Raw genomic sequence first — 22,512 nt, forward strand, 5'->3', positions numbered from 1 at the left:
AAGTACAACACTTAGAAATTCTACAGTCTTAAGGCAATTTCACTGAAACAAGGAACAGTACAACCTACTGATTAAGTGTGCTAGCTTCTTATTTTGATTTCAGATGAAAACTAACCAATCATCGGCTATCCATTCCTTGGCAACTGATATTGGGGCACACTTGGTTTATGCACTAGTCTTTAGACTGATTTAGGAAACCAATGAGAGACTAAGTATAGCTAAAAGAGAGACTAAATTTTTAAGAACTTCACCTCTTCCAGGATTCTGAGACTCTGAGGATAAAGGATTATCTTCCATCTCTTTTAGCAGGAAAGATCTCAAAAATATTTTTCCCCACCATCAAAATCAGTTTTGTATTAAGCTTCTATGAAAATAGGATAATTGTTGGTTGTACCTATTGCTCCTGCTCCCCAGGAATAAGACCATTAAAAATGCTAGACTTTATAATGTTCATATTTCTAGAAATAATTAAAATTCAAAAACTTAAAAATTGAGTAACTCTTCAGTGCAAAGAAAAGTAGACCAATAACACACTGGTCTTGATACACCCATAACAAATACTAATACGTAGCTTTATAGTCAGTAAAAGTATTGACCTAAAATAAAACCTATGAAACAATAATTTTCTGGATGGAATTAGGGCAGGCATCATCTCTGAAAACCAATTTTTTTAAAAAAATCAAGCAATGAAGTAGCCATCATTAAAGTCAAATGAAAAACCAATCCAATCAGCTGAGGAGTAAACTTTAAAAACTGTAGACTTTAAGAACCAATAGAATCTCTATTTAATGAATAACTTAAGCCAATTCACATTTTATTTATTTATTTTTTTAATTTTCTTTTTTCTTTTTTTTTAACATTTTATTAGGGGCTCATACAACTGTTATCACAATCCATACACACATCAATTGTGTAAAGCGCATTTGTACATCGTTTCTCAAAACATTTTCTCTCCATTTAAACCCCTGACATTAGGTCCTCATTTTTCCCCTCCCTCCCCGCTCCCCCCTCCCTCATGAGCCCTTGATAGTTTATAAATGGGTATTTTGTCATATCTTGCCCTGTCCGACGTCTCCCTTCATCCACTTTTTGGTTGTCTGCCCCCCAGGGAGGAGGTCACACACAGTTCCATGTAATCGGTTCCCTCTTCCCTACCCATTCTCCCTTTACCCTCCCTGTTTTACCACTCACACCACTGGTCCTATAGGGCTCATCCATCCTGGATTCCCTGTATTTTCAGTTCCTATCTGTACCAGTGTACCTCCTCTGGTCTAGCCAGTCTTGCAAGATAGAATTCGAGTCATGGTAGTGGGAGCGGGGAGGAAACCTTTAGGAACTAGAGGAAGGTTGTATTTCTCGTCATTGTTACATCGCACCCTGACTGGCTCATCCCCTCCCCTAGACCCCTCTGCAAGGGGATCTCCAGTGGCCTACTAATGGGCTTTGGATCTCCACTCCGCACTCCCCCCATCACTCACTATGGTAAGATTTTTTGTTCTGATGATGCCTTACACCTGATCCCTTCGACACCTCGTGGTTGGATAGGCTGGTGTGCTTCTTCCATGTGGGCTTTGTTGCTTCTGAGCTTGATGGCCGCTTGATTACCTTCAAGCCTTTAAGACCCCAGACGGTATACTTTTTGATAGCCGGGCGCCAATTCACATTTTAAGAGTAACATGAATGCCATGAAGTTAAAAAGTGAGATGCCAATGTTAATTATGAGTACTTAAGTTTAATTAAAAAGAGACAAGCATAGCCAATTGCCAAAAACATAGAAGTACAACACAGAATCAGACTGATTTGCTGGGTGGAGAAAATTTCTTCTCACCAAATCCTTGAAATACTTTTGGAAAACTTTAGTAAGCCTACAAAGTCTACCCATGGAGATAATTTTTGTAAAGCAATACAATGATTATTATCACTATTACTATTATTATAAATGAAGTTGATCATTCAAATACATTTCCCATCCATGTTTGCCATTTCTCCTCCAGTAGTTTGGAAGTACTTTTGAAAACCACACCTGTGGAGTGTTCCTTAATGAACTGATGATAGAAAGAGAAAAGAGTAGAAGCATGTTGGTGTAACTCTAACCCTTACATTGCAGAATGCAAATATGGGACCTGCCTAAACACAACACTGACTTTCCATCATGTTTGAGCTTACACAAAATAACTGGAAAGATGGTCGCAGATCATTTGATAATAGGCGTTCACCTGGCCAAATGTCCCAGCTGATGGAATGCCAAGTTGTAACAAACCCCTTTGCACCCTCCGTTCACTAGAATTTGGTGTACACATTTTACAAATGTAACGAAGTTACAATGAAATGTTTGGAAATGCCAGAGAAAGAGAAGCACCGTCTTACCTCTCCCTTGTACAGTATATCAGAAACTGGGCAAACAACACAGGCCGTCCCAGAGCCAAACATCTCTCTCACTCTGTTTGCCTCGACGGCGGTGGTCAAGTCATCCATGGTGAGGTACCTCTCAGACACCTTAAATTCACCCTGTTTTACAAATAAAAAAGTAAAAACGATTATATGCTAAACAATATGTGGAGCCACCCACAACACTTGCTCTCAACTCAGTGTCCTGACCATCCTTAGAGATAAAACTGGAATGGACAAGACCATCTTATGCTGACTACACTGAGGAATTAAGGAACCCACTGAAAATTCACACGGATTCTATGAGTAACCAGAAAAAAAATACATACGATGATCACTGTTAATTTACATAGCGTATTTTGATAGAGTGTACTAGCTTTTATTCCCCTTTTGGTTTGATGTCAGCTTTAGTCTCACAAATTGTAACACACTAAAGGCAGTAAATGTGTTTTTAACCTTATTTTATCATAAAGGAAAATAGCATTGTATCGATGTCGACAATGTTAACGACCACGTGCCACGTAGCAAGTTCTGGAATTCTGTAAGGTAGAAATTAGCATCCCCATTTTACAGTGGAGAAAACTAAAGTGCAGGGTGATTGGATGAGACCCACATGGTCAGGCAGCTAGAAAACAGGAAAAGACCCAGATCTGATCTAACTGGCTCTGCAACTGGGCCTCCGTCTACTGTTTTGTTTTTGCTTTTGCTTTTTTTATGGAGCGAAAATGTAGATTGAGTGCAACTTCCTGAAATGTGTATGTATTATTAAAATATTTGTGAAATTGCATTGCATGTATATGTTTTTTTCTCTCAAGTGCATTGATTCAGTTGACTCTACAGTAGTCATTGTCTATCTTCTCTATTAGTATATTAGGTTGAGTTTCATCCTAGAATGATTGGCATCGCCTCATTGACTTCTGCTCAGTTACTGACACATTTGCTTCACAATAGGAAATGAGGAGGAATTCCAATACTTTAAAAACTATTTTTGCAATTCTTTCTTTTATTTTGGTGATTGCTGTTCATTTGTAAACAATCTATTTCAATTAGAAACAGCAAAGAAGTGATAGATTTTTATCTTAATCGGCATGTTTTTGAAAGTCTACCTACCTACAATAGATACAATGGAAATCAGAGGCACTGGCACGATTCAAACATTAGAAGAGAGAAATAGAGAAGACTGTAAGTAGATCTGGAAGAATGGGGAAATATGTCTGCAGGGAAACATGGCTCTTTGGAAATTCCAATTTATCTCAGTTTGCTATTGTATTGTTCAAAGATTTAAAAAGAAACAAAGGCCAGAATATCCACCAAGTTAATGGAAAACCAGCTGAATTCTGTATTCTTGGAGGGTGTGGGGTGGCGAAGGAGTCTTGTAAATAAACAGAATTGTTTTCACTCTGCTCCCCATGCCTTATCTTTGGACAATTTCCCCTGTCTGGCAAGTGCTGGTAACCCCCCACCTGCCTCTTGGCATTTCATGTCTCACTGTTTTAAAATAGCTTTTAAAATAAATTATAGCTAAGGAGTCAAGAAGGGGGTGAAAGAAAACTTCCTCCATAATAACCTATTTTTCATGCTAGCAAATCATTAGTGTGGTACAGAATTTTTTCTTACAACGTGTCATCAAACCTTCTGTACTTGGTTGATTTTTTTCTTTAATAAAACAAAAATTACTGAGCTTCAAAAATACATCTTTTCAACTGCAAACATATTTAGGACAGGGCAAGCTGTTTGAAATTATACCAACAGTTTGTAAATGTCATGGCCAATGTGCCAGCCAGCATGTGGCAGTTGGGTCTTGTCTACTTCAGGGTTTTGTGGGATTATTTATAGCACGTTTCCTGTTTTCAAGGTCTTTTCCAGAGAAACTGCTAGTACTCTCCTCGATAGATAATGAGTGTGTGTTGCTAAATATTTGTCCTATTAGTACTGTTTGACCACAGTGTGTGCAAAGCCTTTTCATGCTCCTTGGAGACCATTTTAACACATGGGTCAAAAGTTCCATCCAAAAAGCTCTGCCAAACAACCAACTCATTCGAAATTCATGTTGGCTATGCGATGTCATTTCCAATACCAAATGGCTCCATGTGCTGGCCTTTGTCACACAGATCTGAAAGTCTACTGCAAACAACTTTACATTTGCTCGAGTGCTTTCATTTTAAAATAAGTAGGTATGTAGAATTTGGAAGGAATAGGAATAGGCAGGCAGCAGTCAAACCAGTCATGTTATGTTAGGAAATATTTATATGTCAATGAAATACTTTACCTCTACTCATGTCATGGCTGCACTAAAGTAAATACGAGCATAATTTTAAAAGTTGGTGAAAAAAAATGGAATTGAAAGATAATGGGATTTTTTCCCATGAATGTTTTGAAGTCCCCTTGTAGAGGAAGGGAAGAAGGATTGATCGTGGCCATTTAGAGTCTTGGAGAAGTTAAGAAGCACACAAAGTCTAAGCCAAGTAGACGCTTGGCCTGAAGAATGGAATGATTCTTCTAACACTGCTTCATGAGGAAAGCCCACCCAACCGGTTTCTCTCCGTCCTCCGCAATACTCAGCACTTATTTGAGAGCGCCACCAGGACAATTCTCTACAAGGGTGCTTTCCACTCAGGCGTCTTAAAGAAACAGCAGTTGGCATTACAGAGCATTATTTCAAGCCCAGGTTGGCTTATTTTGATTACTTTTGGTTTCACAGTCAGAAAAATTGCTCATGTCAAAGGTACCCACCCACTTGTGTGCCAGGTCCAGAATGCTCTGCCTTGTCACTCCCGGGAGAATGATGCCATCTAACGGAGGAGTTGCCAGTTCTTCTTCTGTCAAATTAGAAATTATTTTCACACTTTAATTATCATCGCCACACCTCGTACCGATAACCATTTAAAAAAACCATTTCTAGCAACTTTATGGGTAATACACCAAAAGGTGTTACTTTGAGGGCAGTGAATGATTTAGTGTGGCTCTTCTAGGCAACGTCTCCGCGACCACCTTTTCTTGCATGGGTCTGGGTATGAAGCAGGGGAAGACACTGGTAGGTTTCACCTGTAATTGCTAAGAGGATCCTTGGATTGCCACCTTGCTGAGTAAGAAACGAACCCTCCGAGAAGCTGGAGGGGCGATCTTACTGCCCAAAGAGCCAGGAGGGGGGCATGGCCTCTGAACCCCAAGATCCCTGCACAGTGAACATCCTTGATCCCGAAGCTAGTTGTTACTGTAGTAGCAGTAGCAGAATCAGGAGTCGGAGCATTACACAGAGGAGCAGAATTCCTAGAAGTAAGTAGCCGAGAGCTCTTGGATGGAAGGTTGCTTGTGGACTGGGAGCTCTAGGGACTTAATCCAGCGAACTGGGTTTGCTGGCCCCTGAGTGCCTCTGGGGTGAAGCTTACAGTGAAGTGACAGGCTCTTTGGGCATCTGTTAACAGGCATGAAAGAACTTTGTAACATGTCCTGACAACAAGAGTCCCCGGAGCACTTCTAACCTGCATTGGAACATGTTAACTTCCGTAATAAACTGTCTAATAATTAATATGGTCTATGAGTTCTGTGTGGCCATTGCTATGGATTATTGAACTCAGAGTGCGTAGTAGAACACTACTCCTGTGCATTGTAAAACTCCCTAATCAAGTCTAACGCATAGGGCAGGTCTTTGTTTAAAACAAGAAAAAGACGACTGCTAACAACATTCAAAATCAAAAAGACCAGGCAGATTGGCCTGAAAAAGAGTAGCGGACCCTCCAAGACTGTGGACTTTAGACACCATTCAAGCCTGAACTTGAACTCATTTCTGAAGATCGCCTTTCAGCAAATCAATAAACTATTTCAAGAAAGAAAGATCCTCATTGCCATCAAGTCTATTTCAACTCACTGCAGCCCACTAGGGCAGGGAGCCCCGGCCGTCTGCGCGCTGAGACCTTCAGCCCGCGTGGGAGCAGACAGCCTCATCTTTCTCCCGGGAACAACTGCTTGATTTTGTGTCTAGTAGCTCAATTTGTAGCCCTCTATGCACACCTTTCATGGTGAAAAATCATGCTTCTCAAAAGAATCAATCATACAAGACCAACAGGGCAGCATTTGTTCAAAAACAAAGGTCAAGGTCAGAAGGCAGGAGGGGCTAAGAAACATGGTTGAACAGAAACTGGAAAGAAAGAAGTGGAAAGAGTGGTGTTACATTGAGGGAGTTGCAACCACTGTTTACAACAACAAATGTGTATAAAGGAGAAACTACTTTATCCTGGATAACTTGAAATAAAAATATTAGAAATGAATCACACCAGGTTTCCAGTCTCTGAAAATGGTTTCTCTTTCTCCATTTAAATTTCTCTAAATTTTCTTCAGCAATGTTTTCCAGTTTTTAAATCTGAATTTTCCCCCTTTATGAATACAAATTTTGCCCTTTCAAGCATATCATTTTTAAGTATACAATTCAGTAGGGCTAATCATATAATGAAGCATTATATATATATTGTTAAAATTATTCATAAGAATTTTATGCTTTTATTGCACTTATTAAATGTATTTAATTCTTTTTCTTCAATTCATAGATTATGGTCACACAATTGACTTTTGTATATGGACCTTGTTAAATTCATTTACTTATTCTAGTAGGATTTTTCTTGGAATATTCCTATACATATAATTTTGTAATCTATGAATAAAAACTGCTTTATATCTTCATTTCATTAAACAAAGGCTGCTCATTTGATCATCTTCAATTTATTATTAATAGTAAAAGATGAGTTTTTTTATCTAACAAAATGGTAAACATTGTACAGTACTCTTAAGGTGAAAATTTGCATCAAAATTTACTTTAATGGGTATTAGAATTGAATTGTATCCTGCCCAAAGAAGTCTGTTATAAATCTGAATCCCTAGACTTCGGTGGTGGTGTTAGTTGCCATGGAGCCAATCCCAACTTAGAGACCTATGTGCAACAGAGTGAGTCACCACCAGGTCCTGTGCCGTCCTCACCAAGTGTTGTGATGTTGGAGGCGATTGCTGTAGCCACCAGGCAATCCATCTCATCCTCTTTTCCCTGTCCCTCAACTTCCAAACCTATGGTTGAGAGCTTCTTGAGGAGTGGCTTTTCTGTTATGCTAATAAGGTACTATTGCGATGGGGTGGGTCTTAAATTAATAGCTTTAAAATTGTAAAAAAGCAGATTGAGCTAGCAATGAGGATGCGATGAACCAAAAAACCGAAACCTGAAGCGGCAAAGACCTCTCCCCAGAGCCAAGGGAGAGAGAGACTTCTGGAGCCAGTTGCCCAAATTCCAACTTCTAATCTTAAACTGTGAGAAAATAAAACTCATTTGTTAAAGCTACTCCTCTCTGGCATTCCCATTAAAGGAGCGCTCCATCACTAAGAGTGGGCCAAAGCTGGTTGGTAGGCAGAATACTGTAGAGCTAAGCTCTTACTCAGAACCACCGGTCCTTCGCAAACTCCCTAAACATGCCGTGAAGGCACGCACTCTCCCCTGGAAGTACTTGTACCCATGCAGGCTGGTTATTGCTCCCGCTCAACCCTCTTGGCAGGTCCAGCTTCAGTGATCCACAATCTCAGGTATGGAGATGTTGCCTTCTGATAGCATCATTCAACAAGCTCAGGTGGGCATGGTCAGGTGTACAGCTAAAGCAAAATTCAGAAAAGAACCACGCCACAAAATTCTAACAGAGAGCAAAGGTTGAGAGACTGGTGAGACTGGTGAAAGCCACCTCAGTGCACTGGGAGGGCTGGCATGCTGACTCGAGAGGAGTCAGAGTGGGCTGACCACTGCGCACGCTGTCCTTCTACACTGCGTCCTGCGACATCATAGCCCTTCCGCTCCATCTCAGGTGCACACAGGAAACAGAGTCAAGTCAAAAATACCCATCTTAAATCCCAACTTTATGAAGATGTTTAACTTCATATTAAGTTATTTGTTGTCTGTTAAGGGTTTCCAGACGAATTCATAGTACATGCTTTAAAGGACCACCAGGTAGCAAGAGCTGCATGAAAACCACACTGATTATCTTGGAGCTCACCAAATCCATTTCCTGCAGCTAAGAGACTTTAGAAACCATCTAGTGCAATTCCGATCTGACAGAAGGATCTGACGGTCTATAATCATGAGTGACTTGCTCAGGTTCATGACACTGGAGACAAGCCAGGGCCAGAGCTCAAGTATTCTGACTTGAAAACCACTGTTCTTTCTTTCTTTTATAATCATTTTGTTGGGGGCTCGTACAACTCTTATCACAACCCATACTTACACAGGTCCTGGGCTCACCTCCTCCACTGTCACGGCAGCCACATCTCCACGAACCTGGCTGTGTCTACAAGACTGAGACCAGGATCATCCCTGTCTCCCCAACTTACCGCTGAGCCTGCCTAAAGTGGTATGAAATAAATAACCTGAATTCAAAAAAGAATGAATAATCCTCTTTGCTGGAAAACAGCAGTTTATGTTTTTTGAAAATGGTTTCTAAAACTCACCTACTGAAAACTGCTCTCTGGAAAGAAGAAAATCTGTTCTTGGCAATGTTTTTAGGGTTACTCTTTGGTCAAGTTTAGAAGTGTTGACAATCTCAAAATAAATATGTTTCTGAGCATGCAAGCTAACTAGACAAATAAATGTATGACCAATGTGTGGAATATATACGTATCTACATACACATAGAGACACAGACACTTCAAACCCCCCAAACTGGACCTTTCCTAAAGCTTGCTGAGCAGTAAGACTCCACACAGTGCAATGAAAACAGCAGCCCTGCATGTGCAAATCCCGTTTGATGAAACAGATTTGACACCCAGTCCTGGCACCACTTGCCTGAGGTCAAGGAAGAGAACAGCTGCTTCTCCGGTTGCCAAACAGAGATGATGACAGAGCAACATTTGGGTGAGAAATATTCATTATCCTTTGCAACCACAAACATGCTTACAAGAGCCAGCACTAACCACAGATTGCCCAACAAGAAGTGAACAGAACAGAACCTGCCAATGCAGCTCCTTTTTGACAAGCAAACCATTTTGAGAGACTGAAAAATTTAGACGCAATAACTGGAGAATTCATCTGTGACTGCCCAAGGTCAAGAACTATAAAGAGATGAGTGAGAACCAGGCCTATAGGTTTGGCTAACAGTCCTACGCATCAGAAGCAGCAGCACTGTTCATTTACTCCACACATCTTTATTGAATGCCTTCCAGGTGCTAGAAACAGTGGATACAGCCGTGAACAAAACATAGACAATTCTCATCGTATTCTCCACTGCGTGAGAGAAGCAATTAGAGTATTAAATAGTATATGAAATAGTCTATTGCGAGTTACCATCAAGCCAATTGCAACTCAGGGGGATTCGTGTGTGCAGAGAACCGGTCCACAGGTGACCTCTCGGTCTGACGTCTGAGACACCTCCGGGTGGTTCTCAACCACAGACCTCTTGGTTAGCAGTCAAGCACTTAGACTGTTTGCTTACTCAGTGACTCCTCGGTTGAACTGGGGAAGAACAACAACACAGGGAAGGGGATGGGAAGTGCTGAGGGTGGAATTTAGAGCAGCAGTTCTCAACCTGTGGGTCACGACCCCTGTGGGGGGTCAAACGACCCTTTCACAGGAGTCGGTTGATTCATAACAGTAGCAAAATGACAGTGATGAGGGAGCAACAAAAATAGTTTGATGGTTGAGGGGGTCACCACAACATGAGGAACTGTATGAAAGGGTCACGGCATTAGGAAGGTTGAGAACCACTGATTTAGAGCAAAACTTGAGGAAGGTGAGAGAGTACGTCCTGCAGGCATCTGAGGTTTCCAAGAGAGCCAGGAAAAATGCCTGATGTGACTGAAAAGTTCCAACACTGACAACCACAAGGACTGGGTCTTATTTTTCAGGGTACCTCCAGGGTCCAGGACACCATAACATCGTTTGCTCCAATAGCAGTAGCAAATTACATGGGTCCAATCACTCACTATGCACAAGAGAGTGGGTGCTGGGGGATTGCCCCACTAAGGCTGCTCTTACACAGTTGCTCAAAACCCACGCGAGTTAAAGTAGAGTATGTGACACTCTATACTTTAAACATGAATTATCTATCCTGTCCAAAAAGAGGAATGTGGGTGGTCATGGAAAGATGGCAATATATTATTCCAAGAACTCTGCTTAAACCCTGGTTGGTAAAGTTTGTGACAATCAATACTCTGCTGATTTTCAACTCATTGTTCTTTGCTGTTGTGTTTGTGTGTTTTTTCTTTCTCCCGGATGGCAAGTGACATAAAACAAACTTAAGATAGGGTAGCTTCAGCCTTATTTTAGCCCAAAGGTTACTCCTGACTTTCTATTCACTTCTCTCAGAGGACAGTTTAAGCATTTATGCAATACAGCCTTTCTTCTTGTCTCTAAGTTTGTTTGGTCTGTTAGCAGAACTCTTCTCCAAATTGAAAGGTAATATTAAAACCTGGCTCAAGTTATCTCCAAGGAGCCTACTTAGAATATTAACTCTTAAGGCCTTTCAGATTTTGAAAGCAAGTAAACAGAATTTCACTTTATTTCTATTCTGATATTTAAAAGTCCTGGAGGCAAGACTCCACGGTCATTGTTTAGATAGAGGGTCAGTCTCATCAGACCGTTTCTGATGTCTCGAACCATACCATGGAGTTCAGACTCTGACTATGCTTCAACCCCTACAGCTCCCACCCACAAAGAACGACATCTGTGTGTTTTTGCTATGGGTGTGTTTCCCACTTCGCCCCCTCACACATCCCATCCCTTGGTGTGAGGAGAAAGAGAATAGAAAAAGAAGTGAATTAATCTATTATCTTCCATCTACAGAGTTAATGTTTCTTAAAGGTTATGGGAAAAGTGAATGAAATAATGCAATTTTTTCCAAGAACGTTTGAAGCACCTTCATCTATCAAATATAAGGAATCGAATTTTGTCAGTGGCCATAGAAATCTGTTCTGATTTGTGGAAAACTCAAATTGCGAGATCACAAATATCCCAGTACAGATTTTGCTCTTAAATAAAGCCATGTGCAGCGAGCTTTTCACGCCCCAAAGTTCATCTCAGGACAGGATATTGGCTACACATTCTGCTCATCTTATATCTAAATGGAACAACAAGATTCATCCTGTTAGTCTTGATAATTAACCTTCAAATTAACACAGAGCTCTGATTCATCCTTCCCAGAACCACACCATTCCTCTTTTTGTCTCCAAACTACACCATCGCTTTAGAGGCTACTATCACTGCTAAAAAGTAAAAGATTCATTTCAAGATTTACTTGAAAGCAATACCAAGAATTCATGCATTTTAGGGACTTATAATTTTGCACTTCTAATCATTACACTCACAAATGTGAAATGAAGAACTTAATCTAATACTAAGACTCCATGTTTGTGATTGTTCCACTAGCAATAAAGACACAAGTTATTTAACCTCATACTGTAGACACTGTCACAACTTCAGTGAACACTCAACTAAAATCAAAACTAAACAAACCAAAAGAATATCAAATAGAGCTAATAACTATTTGGGATGTGATCGGTATTCGAAGTGCTTATTTTTACAGTAGGCTCAGTGAATAAAGGCCTCGAATGAACCAGTATCTGGGCGCAGCAATCCTTCTGAGCTTAAAAATAGGGTGCATTGATCACATTGAGATGCAGAGAAAATCCTGAGACTTCTAACATTTAGTAACTGAATATATCTGAGACTTCCAAGTGCCAGGCTGTTCAGACAAGAGAACTGCTACAGTGATAAAGAAGATAAAACCACAAATCTTCAAATCCTGGGAAAGTATATACATTCCAAGATAGTCAAGAAAGTACTAGTTTGAATCCCTACAGTATTATCCATGATCTGCCTAAAACCCAAAAGGAAACTCTAGAGATGAAACAGTTTGATGTTTGGCTGCTAACTACAATGAACTCACTCCATGGCTTCCCAAGAGGAAAAACTATAGCTAACAATCTGGTCCTGTAAAGATGGCAGCCTAGGAAGCCCGATGGGGCAGTTCTCTACTCCATGGTACCTAACAACCACCACAGAACCAAACACCCAAACCATAACATAACCTTTACAACTTTGGCAAACTTTACTTCATGTCTACATGGACAGCATAAGTATTGTGATTCTCAGCTTTGTGAGTTGTGCTTTTCCCTGGTCTAAGGCTCCAGTTCTGTTATTCAAAGGCCTTTGAGAAGCAGCAAGAGTGGATCGAAACCTCGGTGGATTACCTCCATCTTCATTTATCCAGTAAAGGAAGAGATTCATAGTTCCAACTTCGGTTATCTGATTACCATCTCCATAGAGCCACAGGACCTGCTGACACCCATTCTCCAGTGCTTCACACTGCGCAAAGATAGATGAGCCATAGTTCCTTTTAAAAAGAGAGAAGACACACTGATTACAAATACACATTTCTCCCCCATGCCCTCGGCCAACTTCCATATTCTAAAAGCTTCAAGTTTTTAATTCACAGGTTGACATAGGCAACATATTATGATCCTAAGATATGTCTTCTCTAACTGCATAGCATCAAACAAAACAAACAAGCAAAAAAAAAAAATCATTATAGAAGCTAAATGATTTATCTAATTGCACTCACTAACGTAGAATCTCGGAACCCTAACTTGAGAAATAAAGATATAAGAACCTAGATAAATAGCATAGTTAATGCTAATAGTTACAAGTTATTGGTATTTTTATGCATGCCTAGCAATTTTACATGAAAAACTTCAAGTAAATGTCACACAAATACCATTAAATCAAAACCTACTATCATCAAGTCTTTCCCAACTCATAATACTACTATAAAGGGTTTCTGGGACTGCGAATCTTTACAGAGCAGAGAGCCTCATTTTCCTCCTGTGGAGTGGCTACTGGGTTTGAACTGCTCATGTTGGAGGTAGCAGGCCAATGCCTGAACCACAGCACCACCATGGCTACACCAACAGTATTTGCAAAAACAACAAGAACTCAAACCCACTGCTACCAGATTGAATCACAGTGATCCAAAAAGTGTTTGCAAGACTGGAAATCTTTACGGAAGCAGTCTCATCTGACTCCATAAAGAGCGGCCGGTAGGTTTGAACTGCTGACCCTACAGTTAGCAGTCCAATGGGTATCTCACAGGACCATAGTTTAGGGGAAAAATAAAGACTTTGATGAGGCTTAGAGGAGTACCATATATAAATTACACACTGAGTAAGTAGGAGATCACGAAGTCTATACACTCTTGACAGACCATTTAATATGTTTGGGAAATATATAATGTCCTATGTCTAAATTCCACAAATGATAAGACAAAAAAAGCACCAATTTTCCCAAAAAATATCCCAAAAGTCTATTTAAAGGAGCATACTACACCTTTCTAGAGTGACATTTCATTTAGGATGGTTTGATTACCTTTTATTTAAAAGTAAATGAAAGAATTATGGACTAGGTCACAAAATACAGATCAATTTTTAAACTACGAACCTCAGCCCTCAAATAAATTTGAAACTTGATTGCCTCCCTTAAGTCCTGATTGTATGCCTGGCGTGTGGAAACATTCTGAGGCGGACTACCGTAAGATAACCAGGATTAGGAAACACAGCCTAGACGCATTACAGTTAGGCAGCAGGACACAGAAAGAAACCAACAGCTACTACCAGAATCTTCTATTAAATCATCTTTTAAGCCATCTCTTTGACCTTTGGGTAAGACTAAAATGGAGTCCTAACGGTGACGTGCGTAAGGGCACAGCTGCTAATGAAAAGGTGGGTGGTTGAAACCCACTGGTCGACTCTGACTGCTTTCTGAAAAAGAGGTGTGGTAGTCTGCTCCCTAAAGCTTCACGGGCTTGAAAAACATGTATGGGGGCGGTTCTACTCTGTCCTAGGTCACCATGAATGGAAACAGGCTTGACACCAGCAGGTCAGATTAAAACGCATGTTCTCGTGAAAGGGGAGCTGGGCTGACGGGCATCTACGACAGTGATTCCCACTTGTAAAATGACCCTCCTTCCGCTGATGTAAAGTCAGTCTGCTTCCTGCGACACTCTTAGCAGCTTGTCCCTGGTCACTCTTGGATGTAATTTAAATTACTTATGTGAAATCTTTGAGTTTGTTCATTTCAGCATATGAGACCTTACACACAGGGTCCCCCACCCCTCCTCTTCTGGGCTAATTATTTAGTGTAGTGGAAGTCTGTGGCATATTACGTCCAGAATCACCATACAGAAGAAGACACGTGGCCTTAGGTTAATCCAGAGCCAGAAGCTATGACTAGAGACAGAAAGAGGGAACGAGGGAGGGTGGGAAAGTATGTGCAGGGCACTAGGCATCAGGCAACAATGTTCTGAGTTGCTGGCAGATCCACTGCCTCCATTGACTGACATAAGCCAATCGATTCCTTTGCTGCTTAAGATGGCTTGAGTTGGTTGTCTGATTTGCAACTACAATTACATTAATAGAAAATGTAATTAAATAATAGAAGATGTGTTTCATAAACTTTTGGAAGCCCCCTTGTATATGGCTATTATAATATGGTCCCCTTACATCTTATCACTTAATCCTCATATGAAAAGACTGGGTTCCTACCCTTATTCTATAAATGAGGAATTTGAGACATAGAACAGTTACAGAGCATGCCTCTGCCATTAGGCTTTTCAGCTAGGTCTCATTAACTTTGAAGTTGATATTCTTAAGAGCAGAAAGAAAGTATAAGAAAAAATTAAAGAAGAGTTCATGAACAAGTTGCTTGGAAATAAAGATAGTGCAATAATAAAGGCTAATAATATTCAAACACATGCAGGTCAACTTTTGCATAAGGTAATGTTTAAAACGAGTACTACACTGACAGAAAAATGCCCGGGATGCAAGCCAGAGATGGGTCTTGATACAAAGGGAGGAAGACTGCACAGATGCTTACCTCTGTTTTATTGACTATGTAAAGGCATCCAGGTGACCATTTGCTCTGTAGACCATAGCAAATTATGGATAACATTGTGGAGAAGGAAAATTCTAGAACATGTAATCGTGCCCATGCGGGGCCTGTTTATCAGGCAGGTTGCGCATGAACACAAGCGTTCTAGAATTTCCATCTTGGCTATGTTAACTATAATTTTAATCCAAGGAGCAGTTATTTGATCAAAACAAGGGGCTATTGCATAGTTTACACTCAGAAATGGTGTGTGTATGTTAGAGTTATATTCCTTCACCATATTTATGTAATCTGTATGCTGAACAGGTAACCTGAGAGATTAGAGTAGATGAACAAGAATGTGGACTCGAGATTGGAAGGAAGCTCATGAACAACCGGCAATGTGCAGTTGTCCTAAGCTTACTTTCTAAAAGCCAACTTTAAGCACTGACTGCTGAAGGTCAAAGATTACAGCCATTGATATGAATGCCATCTCAATATAAAGAATGCAAAAGTCTTCATAACTGTGCAAATAAAGGAGACGGCATCATGATAAACAGAGAGAAGTCTGAAGTGTCCGGAGGTGTCCTTTCACTTGGACCCATGGTCGGCAACCAAGGAAGCGGCAGTCAAGAAATGAAAACAACATTATACTGGGCAAATTCACTGCCAAAGACCTTTCTTCAAGGTTAAAAAGCCAAGATGTCACTTTGAGGAGTAAGCGTGCACCTAACCCAAGCCATCAGGGTTTCAAGGGTCCCACGTGCGTATGAAAGCTAGATAACAGACGAGGGAACTGCAGAAGCAGGGACGCACTTGAATGAGGGTGTTGGTGAGGAACACTGAAAGCATGATGGGCTGCCAGGCCAACTGAACTTGTCTTGGAGAATCCCGCCAGCGTTCTCCTGTGCAGGGAAGATGACGGAGCTGTTTCAAGTGCTTTGGACATGGTACCAGGAAGTAAAAAAAACTTCTTGGAAAAGGAGAAAGTAGAAGGGGACTGAAAAGGAGAACGACTCTCCATGAGATGAAGTGACGCAGAGGCTGCAGCATGAGCTCAAACATAACAGTGGTGAGGACGGTGCCGGACTGGGAACTACGTCATTCTGTTGTGCATAGTGAGGTCCCTATGAGCCGGCACCTACCAACAGTTAGAGGTGCATAGTGAGGTCCCTATGAGCCAGCACCTACCAACAGTTAGAGAAACAAACACATCTGTCTTGGAAGAAGTACAGCCAGAAGGCTCCTTGCAAGGGAGGATGGGGAGACTTCCTATCACGTGCTTTAAGCATATTATCAAAAGGGACTAGTCCCTGGAGGAGGAAATCATGTTTTGGAAAGTGGAGCATCGGCGCAAAGAGGAAGGACCCGTCGTGAGCTAGACTGACATGTGGACTACAAATAACAATGGTTATGAAGATGGTGCAGGACCACGTACTGTTCCATTCTGTTCTACCTAGGGGCCCTGGGAGTGCAAACCAATGTCACGGTACTAACAACTCGATGAAGGAAGGAAACTCCCTCTTACTCTAAGCTCAGTTCTGCTGAGCTCTGGCTGTACATGAAAAACAAACAAAACACACACACACACACACACACAAACACCACTACCCGAGGCTATATTCTCGGCCAAATAAAGTAAGATCTCTAGAGATGGGACCCAGGTATCCGTAATTTTTTAAGCATCCCAAGTGCTTTGCAGCTGAGGTGAGAACCATGTGTAAGTAAAAAATTCTTTCCGCTGCATGTCATTTATCGTTTCTCTTACATAGAGAAATGATATAGCTGAGAATAATTTGTTGCGACTTGGTGCTCACCCTCAGGAAGCGATCACTGAAGGTGTGGGCGCTACAGCAAAGTGTGGTGAAGATCAGATGGCACCTGGCTATCAGAAATAATAGTGTCTGGGGTCGTAAAGGCTTGTCGTCCAATCCACAGCCACCCAATGAGGCACCAACTGGGCCCACATGGAAGAAGCACAGCAGCCTGTGTGATCCAAGGGGTGTAAATGATAGAATCTGAATGAGGAGATAGAATCAGGACGTACATTGTGAAGATCTAGTTTGCAGAAGGCTATGGATAAAGTGGGAGCCCAGAATCCATTCACAAGGGTCTACACACAGATTAAACCTCTGGTCAATCCCCTCTGATCATAGACCAGAGATGTGAATAGCCTTCCTCTCATGCAAGGTGCAAATATATTTTTTTGTATTTTGTGTTCTATGTTTTTCTGCATATGAAATACAGGAGAGGTATAGCGCTATAGAGACAGTGACTGCATTGATGGTTTCTTGGGAGTATGTCAGGGGAGGCTGGGGAGAGGAGGGGAACTGATGACAATAAGCACAAGAAAGAAGTAAATGTTCTAAAAGTTAGTGTGGAGATGATTGTTCAACTCTTTCTAATATGATTTAATGATTGAATTGCATGATATGCCAAGATGCACCAAGAAAACTACGCAAAAATTACTATAATCAAAATATGTAGTGTTATCTTCGGTGGCTCAAAAATAGAATAATCTTACAACAACAACAACAAAAACACTTCTCTTCCTTCCTTGGATTTACTTAAGTAGAAACCAGAAAGTTCTCAAAGTTAAGAAAATTAATAGCTCTTTAATAAATATCAATTCATAGTTATCTCAGGGTTCCTAAAACACTTGAAAGGTGACTGTTCAAATAATTGATTTGACAGAAGATATTGGTTATACAGAGAGAGCAAAACACAAATTTAAGTTCCTTTCCAGACAGCATTGCCAACTAAAGGGGATGATTCTGAATTCACATTCACATACTGTGCTCCTTGTACTTGTTCAAGTTCACAGCAGAGCAAAAAAATAGTAATAATGATTTAATTTTCTTGGAATAAAAAATAACAATAATACCATCCTTTCAATTATTGCATTCCCTTTTGTCATTTTTGCTTTATGTATGAATTTTAATATCTCTTCTCTAAGTCTCCTGACGTCTGAATACATTCCTAGTCAACATATAATGATCATGCTTCACCTAAGCCTCTGTCAAATTAATACTCTTAATTGACTTAGAAAACCAAACCAAACTTACTACCACAGAGTCACCTCCAACCAATAGTAACACTATAGGACAGAGTGCAACTCCACTACATGAGTCCCAAGGCTGGAAATCATTACAGAAGCAGACTGCCTCATCTTCCTTCCTCAGAACAGCTGGTGGGTTTGAATGGCTGACCTTCTAGTTAACAGCCTAATGTCCAACCCACAGCACCACTGGGAGTTTTTAATTGGCTTATACATATTTATGATTTAAAGTCAAGAAAGGTGTGCACCAGTGTCGCAACCTTTCACCAAACTTATTCAACTGGTATCCTGAGCAAATCACTGAGCAGCTGAACTACATTTAGAACAACACATTTATCAGGATGACACACGGGATGTGGATAACATAACTGTGCTTACTGAAAGTTGAGAGGGCTTGAAGCACTTGCTGAGGAAAATCAAATCTACAGCCATCTGTATGGATTGCAATTCAATATAAAGAAAACAAAAATCCTCACTAGATCAATAGACCACATTGTGATAAATGGAGAAAAGATTGAAGTTGGCGTGAATATCATTTTTACTTGGATCCATCCTCAATGATGGTGGAATCAGCAGTCAAGAAATCAAATGAAAAATATCTAAATATCTCTCTTTAAAATGTGTAATTTATACTATTAGGTGGGTATTGACTGCAGGGACTATTGTTGATACATGATTTGTGTTTTTGCTTTTATTTTATAGAATTATCTAATATGATATACCAATTTTCATAACTTAAGTGATATGTAGATATTCTAATAACTATATATTTGACCATTAGAATGTTTTGCATTGGGGGAGGAAAGAAATCAAATGATGTGGCGCACTGGGAAATTTTGCAGCACAAGACCTCCTTAAAGTAATGCAAAGCAAGGAAGTCATTCAGAGGACTTGGGTACATCCGACTCAAACCACGATATTTTCCGTCACCGCAAATGCATGGGAAAGCTGGACGTTGAGAAAGGAAGACCACAGAGGAACGGACACATTTGAATCATTCCTGATGAAATATGGAAAGCACCATGGACTACCAGAAGAACAACAAAATCTTGTTGTTCTTGGAAGAACAACCTTCTTGGAACAAACATCTTGGAAGAAATATAGCCAGAATGCTCCTTATAAACCAGGGTGGCGAGACGTCATCTCATATACTTTGGCCAGGTTATCAGGTGAGACAGTCCCTAGAAAAGGATATCATGCTTGGCGAAGAAGGAGGGCAGTGAAAAAGAAAAAGGCCCATGTGGTAATTATAAAACTTCATGTCACCTTGAAGATATATATGAAAGTGTAGAGGTGCTACCAATCTGTGGATCAGACTACAGCCTGATAGTGCTTCCTTGTGGGCAAGGTCTTCTCATAAGGAGGCCCTGGGAACCTCCCCTTCGCTCTCGGCCTTCACCTTCCTGCTGGCTGACCTCGATTGCTGCCAGAGCCACTGCCACTGGATCCACAGGACATTTGCACACGCTGGACTGCGATGTTCCCACATCCTGCATGACTGCAAGTGGCTGCGTAAGCCTGAAGAGGGACGTAGGACGAGTACCAGACTAAGGACTTGAGTTGAACCAGGCTGGGATGTTTTCTTGGTATGTAATTACTTCTTGGTAGAAAGCTCTTTCTTACACCTATTTGAGTGTCACTGGATTTGTTTCTCTAGTCAACCCAGCCGGGCACAACCCCCCATGCCATGGACTGGCACAGTGGCTGCAACAGTGGGCTCAAACCTAACAATGGTGAGGACGGTATAGGACAGGGCAGTGTTTCATTCTGTGTGCAAAAGCAATGAGTTAGAACTGACTCAGTGGCTATATATATATATATATTAAAGCAACGGCAATAATAACTAATGGCTATTGGGTCAATTCTGACTTAGAGAAATCTGATCGGGACTGTGTTCTGCCATACTGTTGGATAGTCTCAATCTTTGTAACAAATAACAACCGGCCTACATACCAGGCAATAACGTTTATTCTCTGACTTCCTAATGACCCCCAAGTTATCTTTTCAATAGTCAGAGAAGGGGGAGAAGAGAAGCAAGATTTTAAAAATACTTTTGTCATCATTTTGTTTTTCACAATGACCGCACTATCAAAGTGGTAATTTACTATCATATGCCCCCAGAAGTGGAACTTTCCACATGGACTACAGTGCTGCATAAACATATGCTCTGGGAAGTCAAGACAATAACCAAAAACCGTTTGCCATCTGGCCAGCACAGGAAGGACGTAGTGAGAGTGCTCTGAACCAGAAAGAACAGAAAGTGACTTCTTCGTTTGATGGGATCCAGTATGATCTTTACCCATTCCGTGAATGCAGCTGCGGAAGTTGTCAACAAGAATCACGGGACAGAGAATTTTATAAAAAAGTCATCATTGGGCAGGAAATTCAAGAAGGGGTCAAAAGCAGCTGTCAAAGTCCCTAACATCCCAGGAGCAGTCACTGCACTCTCTCGAGGCTCCCTGAGTCTACACGCTTCGTTGGGGCCTGGAAGACTGTCACTGAGTCACCTCCAGAAGGACAGACACCCCAGGCTGGGTGAGGCACATCGGCACTTGATACATACAAAGGGAACAGCCATGCTGCTTAACCTAGCTATTCTTGTTCACCCAGAGGGGCATTCCCAGTTCACAGCCAAGTCCACCCCTGAAATTGTCCAACACTTCTCCAATGTGCTTTCATTTGCAGCCAGCTACATATGGCCTAGGAGACTGGTCTGACAGAGCCAAAGCAGGGCTGTCCGTCAGCCAGTTGGCAGCAGGTGGGGCGACAATCTGTGGCAATGAAGACAGCACTTCAGTGAACAGGCACCTTCCCCAGACATGACTCCTTGGAGCCAACTGAGAGCTTCGGCCCCGGCACCAGATGCTCTTTTATGCCAAGTGCCAGCTGCAGCCAAAGAGGACTGGCACCGAGGGGCAATGCAGGCAAAGTACTGATTTTGTTCCTGTTCAAGTTACTTGGTTTAGTTCTTAACTATCTATCACTTAGGAAAGGTGATCCTTTCAAAAAATGAGTGTATTTCCAAATATTTGCAAGGTAATCAGAACACAGCAATGAGCATTAAAACGTAACTACGCATCCTTATGGAAGTGAAATGGCACAAACGAAATGGGCACGGAGGGCGCTCCGGGAGACAGACACGGGTTTTCTCTTACCCTCCCATTTTGCAGTCTCCGGTTCCACCTTTCCAGGCCCTCACGTACTTCGGGTTGGCCATCAGGGACACAGGATGAAAGGTTCCGCTTGAAAAGTAGGGTCCCACTGGACTCAGGATGACAAAGAGCAGGGCTTTGGTTGGCTTCTTGACTCCAAGAGAAGGCTGCGATCAAGGAAAGAAGTAAGCACACTTGTCATTTAAAACGCAGACACCAGCCAGCCTACAGGTCCAGAAGCGAGCTGTCACTGTGTCCCAGAAGAGCCCGTCTATGAACAGTAGCTAGCTCTTCTGAAGCTACACTACACCGAGCCTGACAGAGGAAAGTACCGAGCATGGTTTCTTTTTGCTTTGCGTTCTGCGCTGCTGGGATTTTAGAGGAAAGTGAATTTGCAACATTCCTTCTTTTATAGCAGGTTTTAAAGAGAAGCATACTTTTTAACAACTAGCTAGAGAACAGCTTTTAATGCCCCATGGATTGGGAACTGGGAAATGGAAGAACTCAGGCACATTCTTTTGGGTTGAAATAAAAGATACAAGGGGGTACCCCCCAAAAAACCTGGAATTTTTGTTCCGCAAATCTATGTACTTTATTTTTTTTCCTTTTTACAAAAGAACCTTATCACCTTCAAAGTACTCTCCATTGCACCTAATCCATCTGTCAATTCTGCAATTCCACTCTTGGAAGCATGTTTCAATCTCATGTTTGGATGGTTGACAGCACCTCCCTCATTTTTTTCTTCACCTCTTCTATGTCCTCAAATCACTTTCATGTCCCTCCTCATTCTCGGAAACAAAAAGACGTCACACTGTGTAAGGTCAGGTGAATAAGGTGTGTGGGGCAAGAGAGGCATGCTGTTTTTAGCCGAAATCTGGTGCACTGAGATGGCTGCATGAGCAGGTGCACTGTCGTGCTGGCAAAACCAATCCATCTGCCATAAACCAGGCCTTCTTTTGTTGCATACTGTTATGCTATCTTTTCAGAAACTCTAAATAGAAAGCTTGATTAACAGTCTGACCTGGTGGAATGAACTC

General features: G+C 41.3%; 1 protein-coding gene across 1 annotated transcript in view; it reads right to left on the reverse strand.

Moving 5' to 3' along the window:
• The window catches only part of BCAT1 (branched chain amino acid transaminase 1), an 80,416-nt gene that overhangs the window by 12,469 nt on the left and 45,435 nt on the right, over positions 1–22,512 (reverse strand). The window contains exons 6-9 of the mRNA XM_045288439.1: positions 21,479–21,642; positions 12,598–12,740; positions 5,122–5,207; positions 2,368–2,508 (exon numbers count right to left, since the gene is read on the reverse strand). Of these exons, the coding sequence (XP_045144374.1) occupies positions 2,368–2,508; positions 5,122–5,207; positions 12,598–12,740; positions 21,479–21,642 (534 nt within the window). The remainder of the gene's footprint in view (positions 1–2,367; positions 2,509–5,121; positions 5,208–12,597; positions 12,741–21,478; positions 21,643–22,512) is intronic.

The sequence above is a fragment of the Echinops telfairi genome, unplaced genomic scaffold (assembly GCF_000313985.2).
Source record: "Echinops telfairi isolate 266 unplaced genomic scaffold, ASM31398v2 ScPeMD7_21;HRSCAF=78, whole genome shotgun sequence".
Taxonomy (NCBI): domain Eukaryota; kingdom Metazoa; phylum Chordata; class Mammalia; order Afrosoricida; family Tenrecidae; genus Echinops; species Echinops telfairi.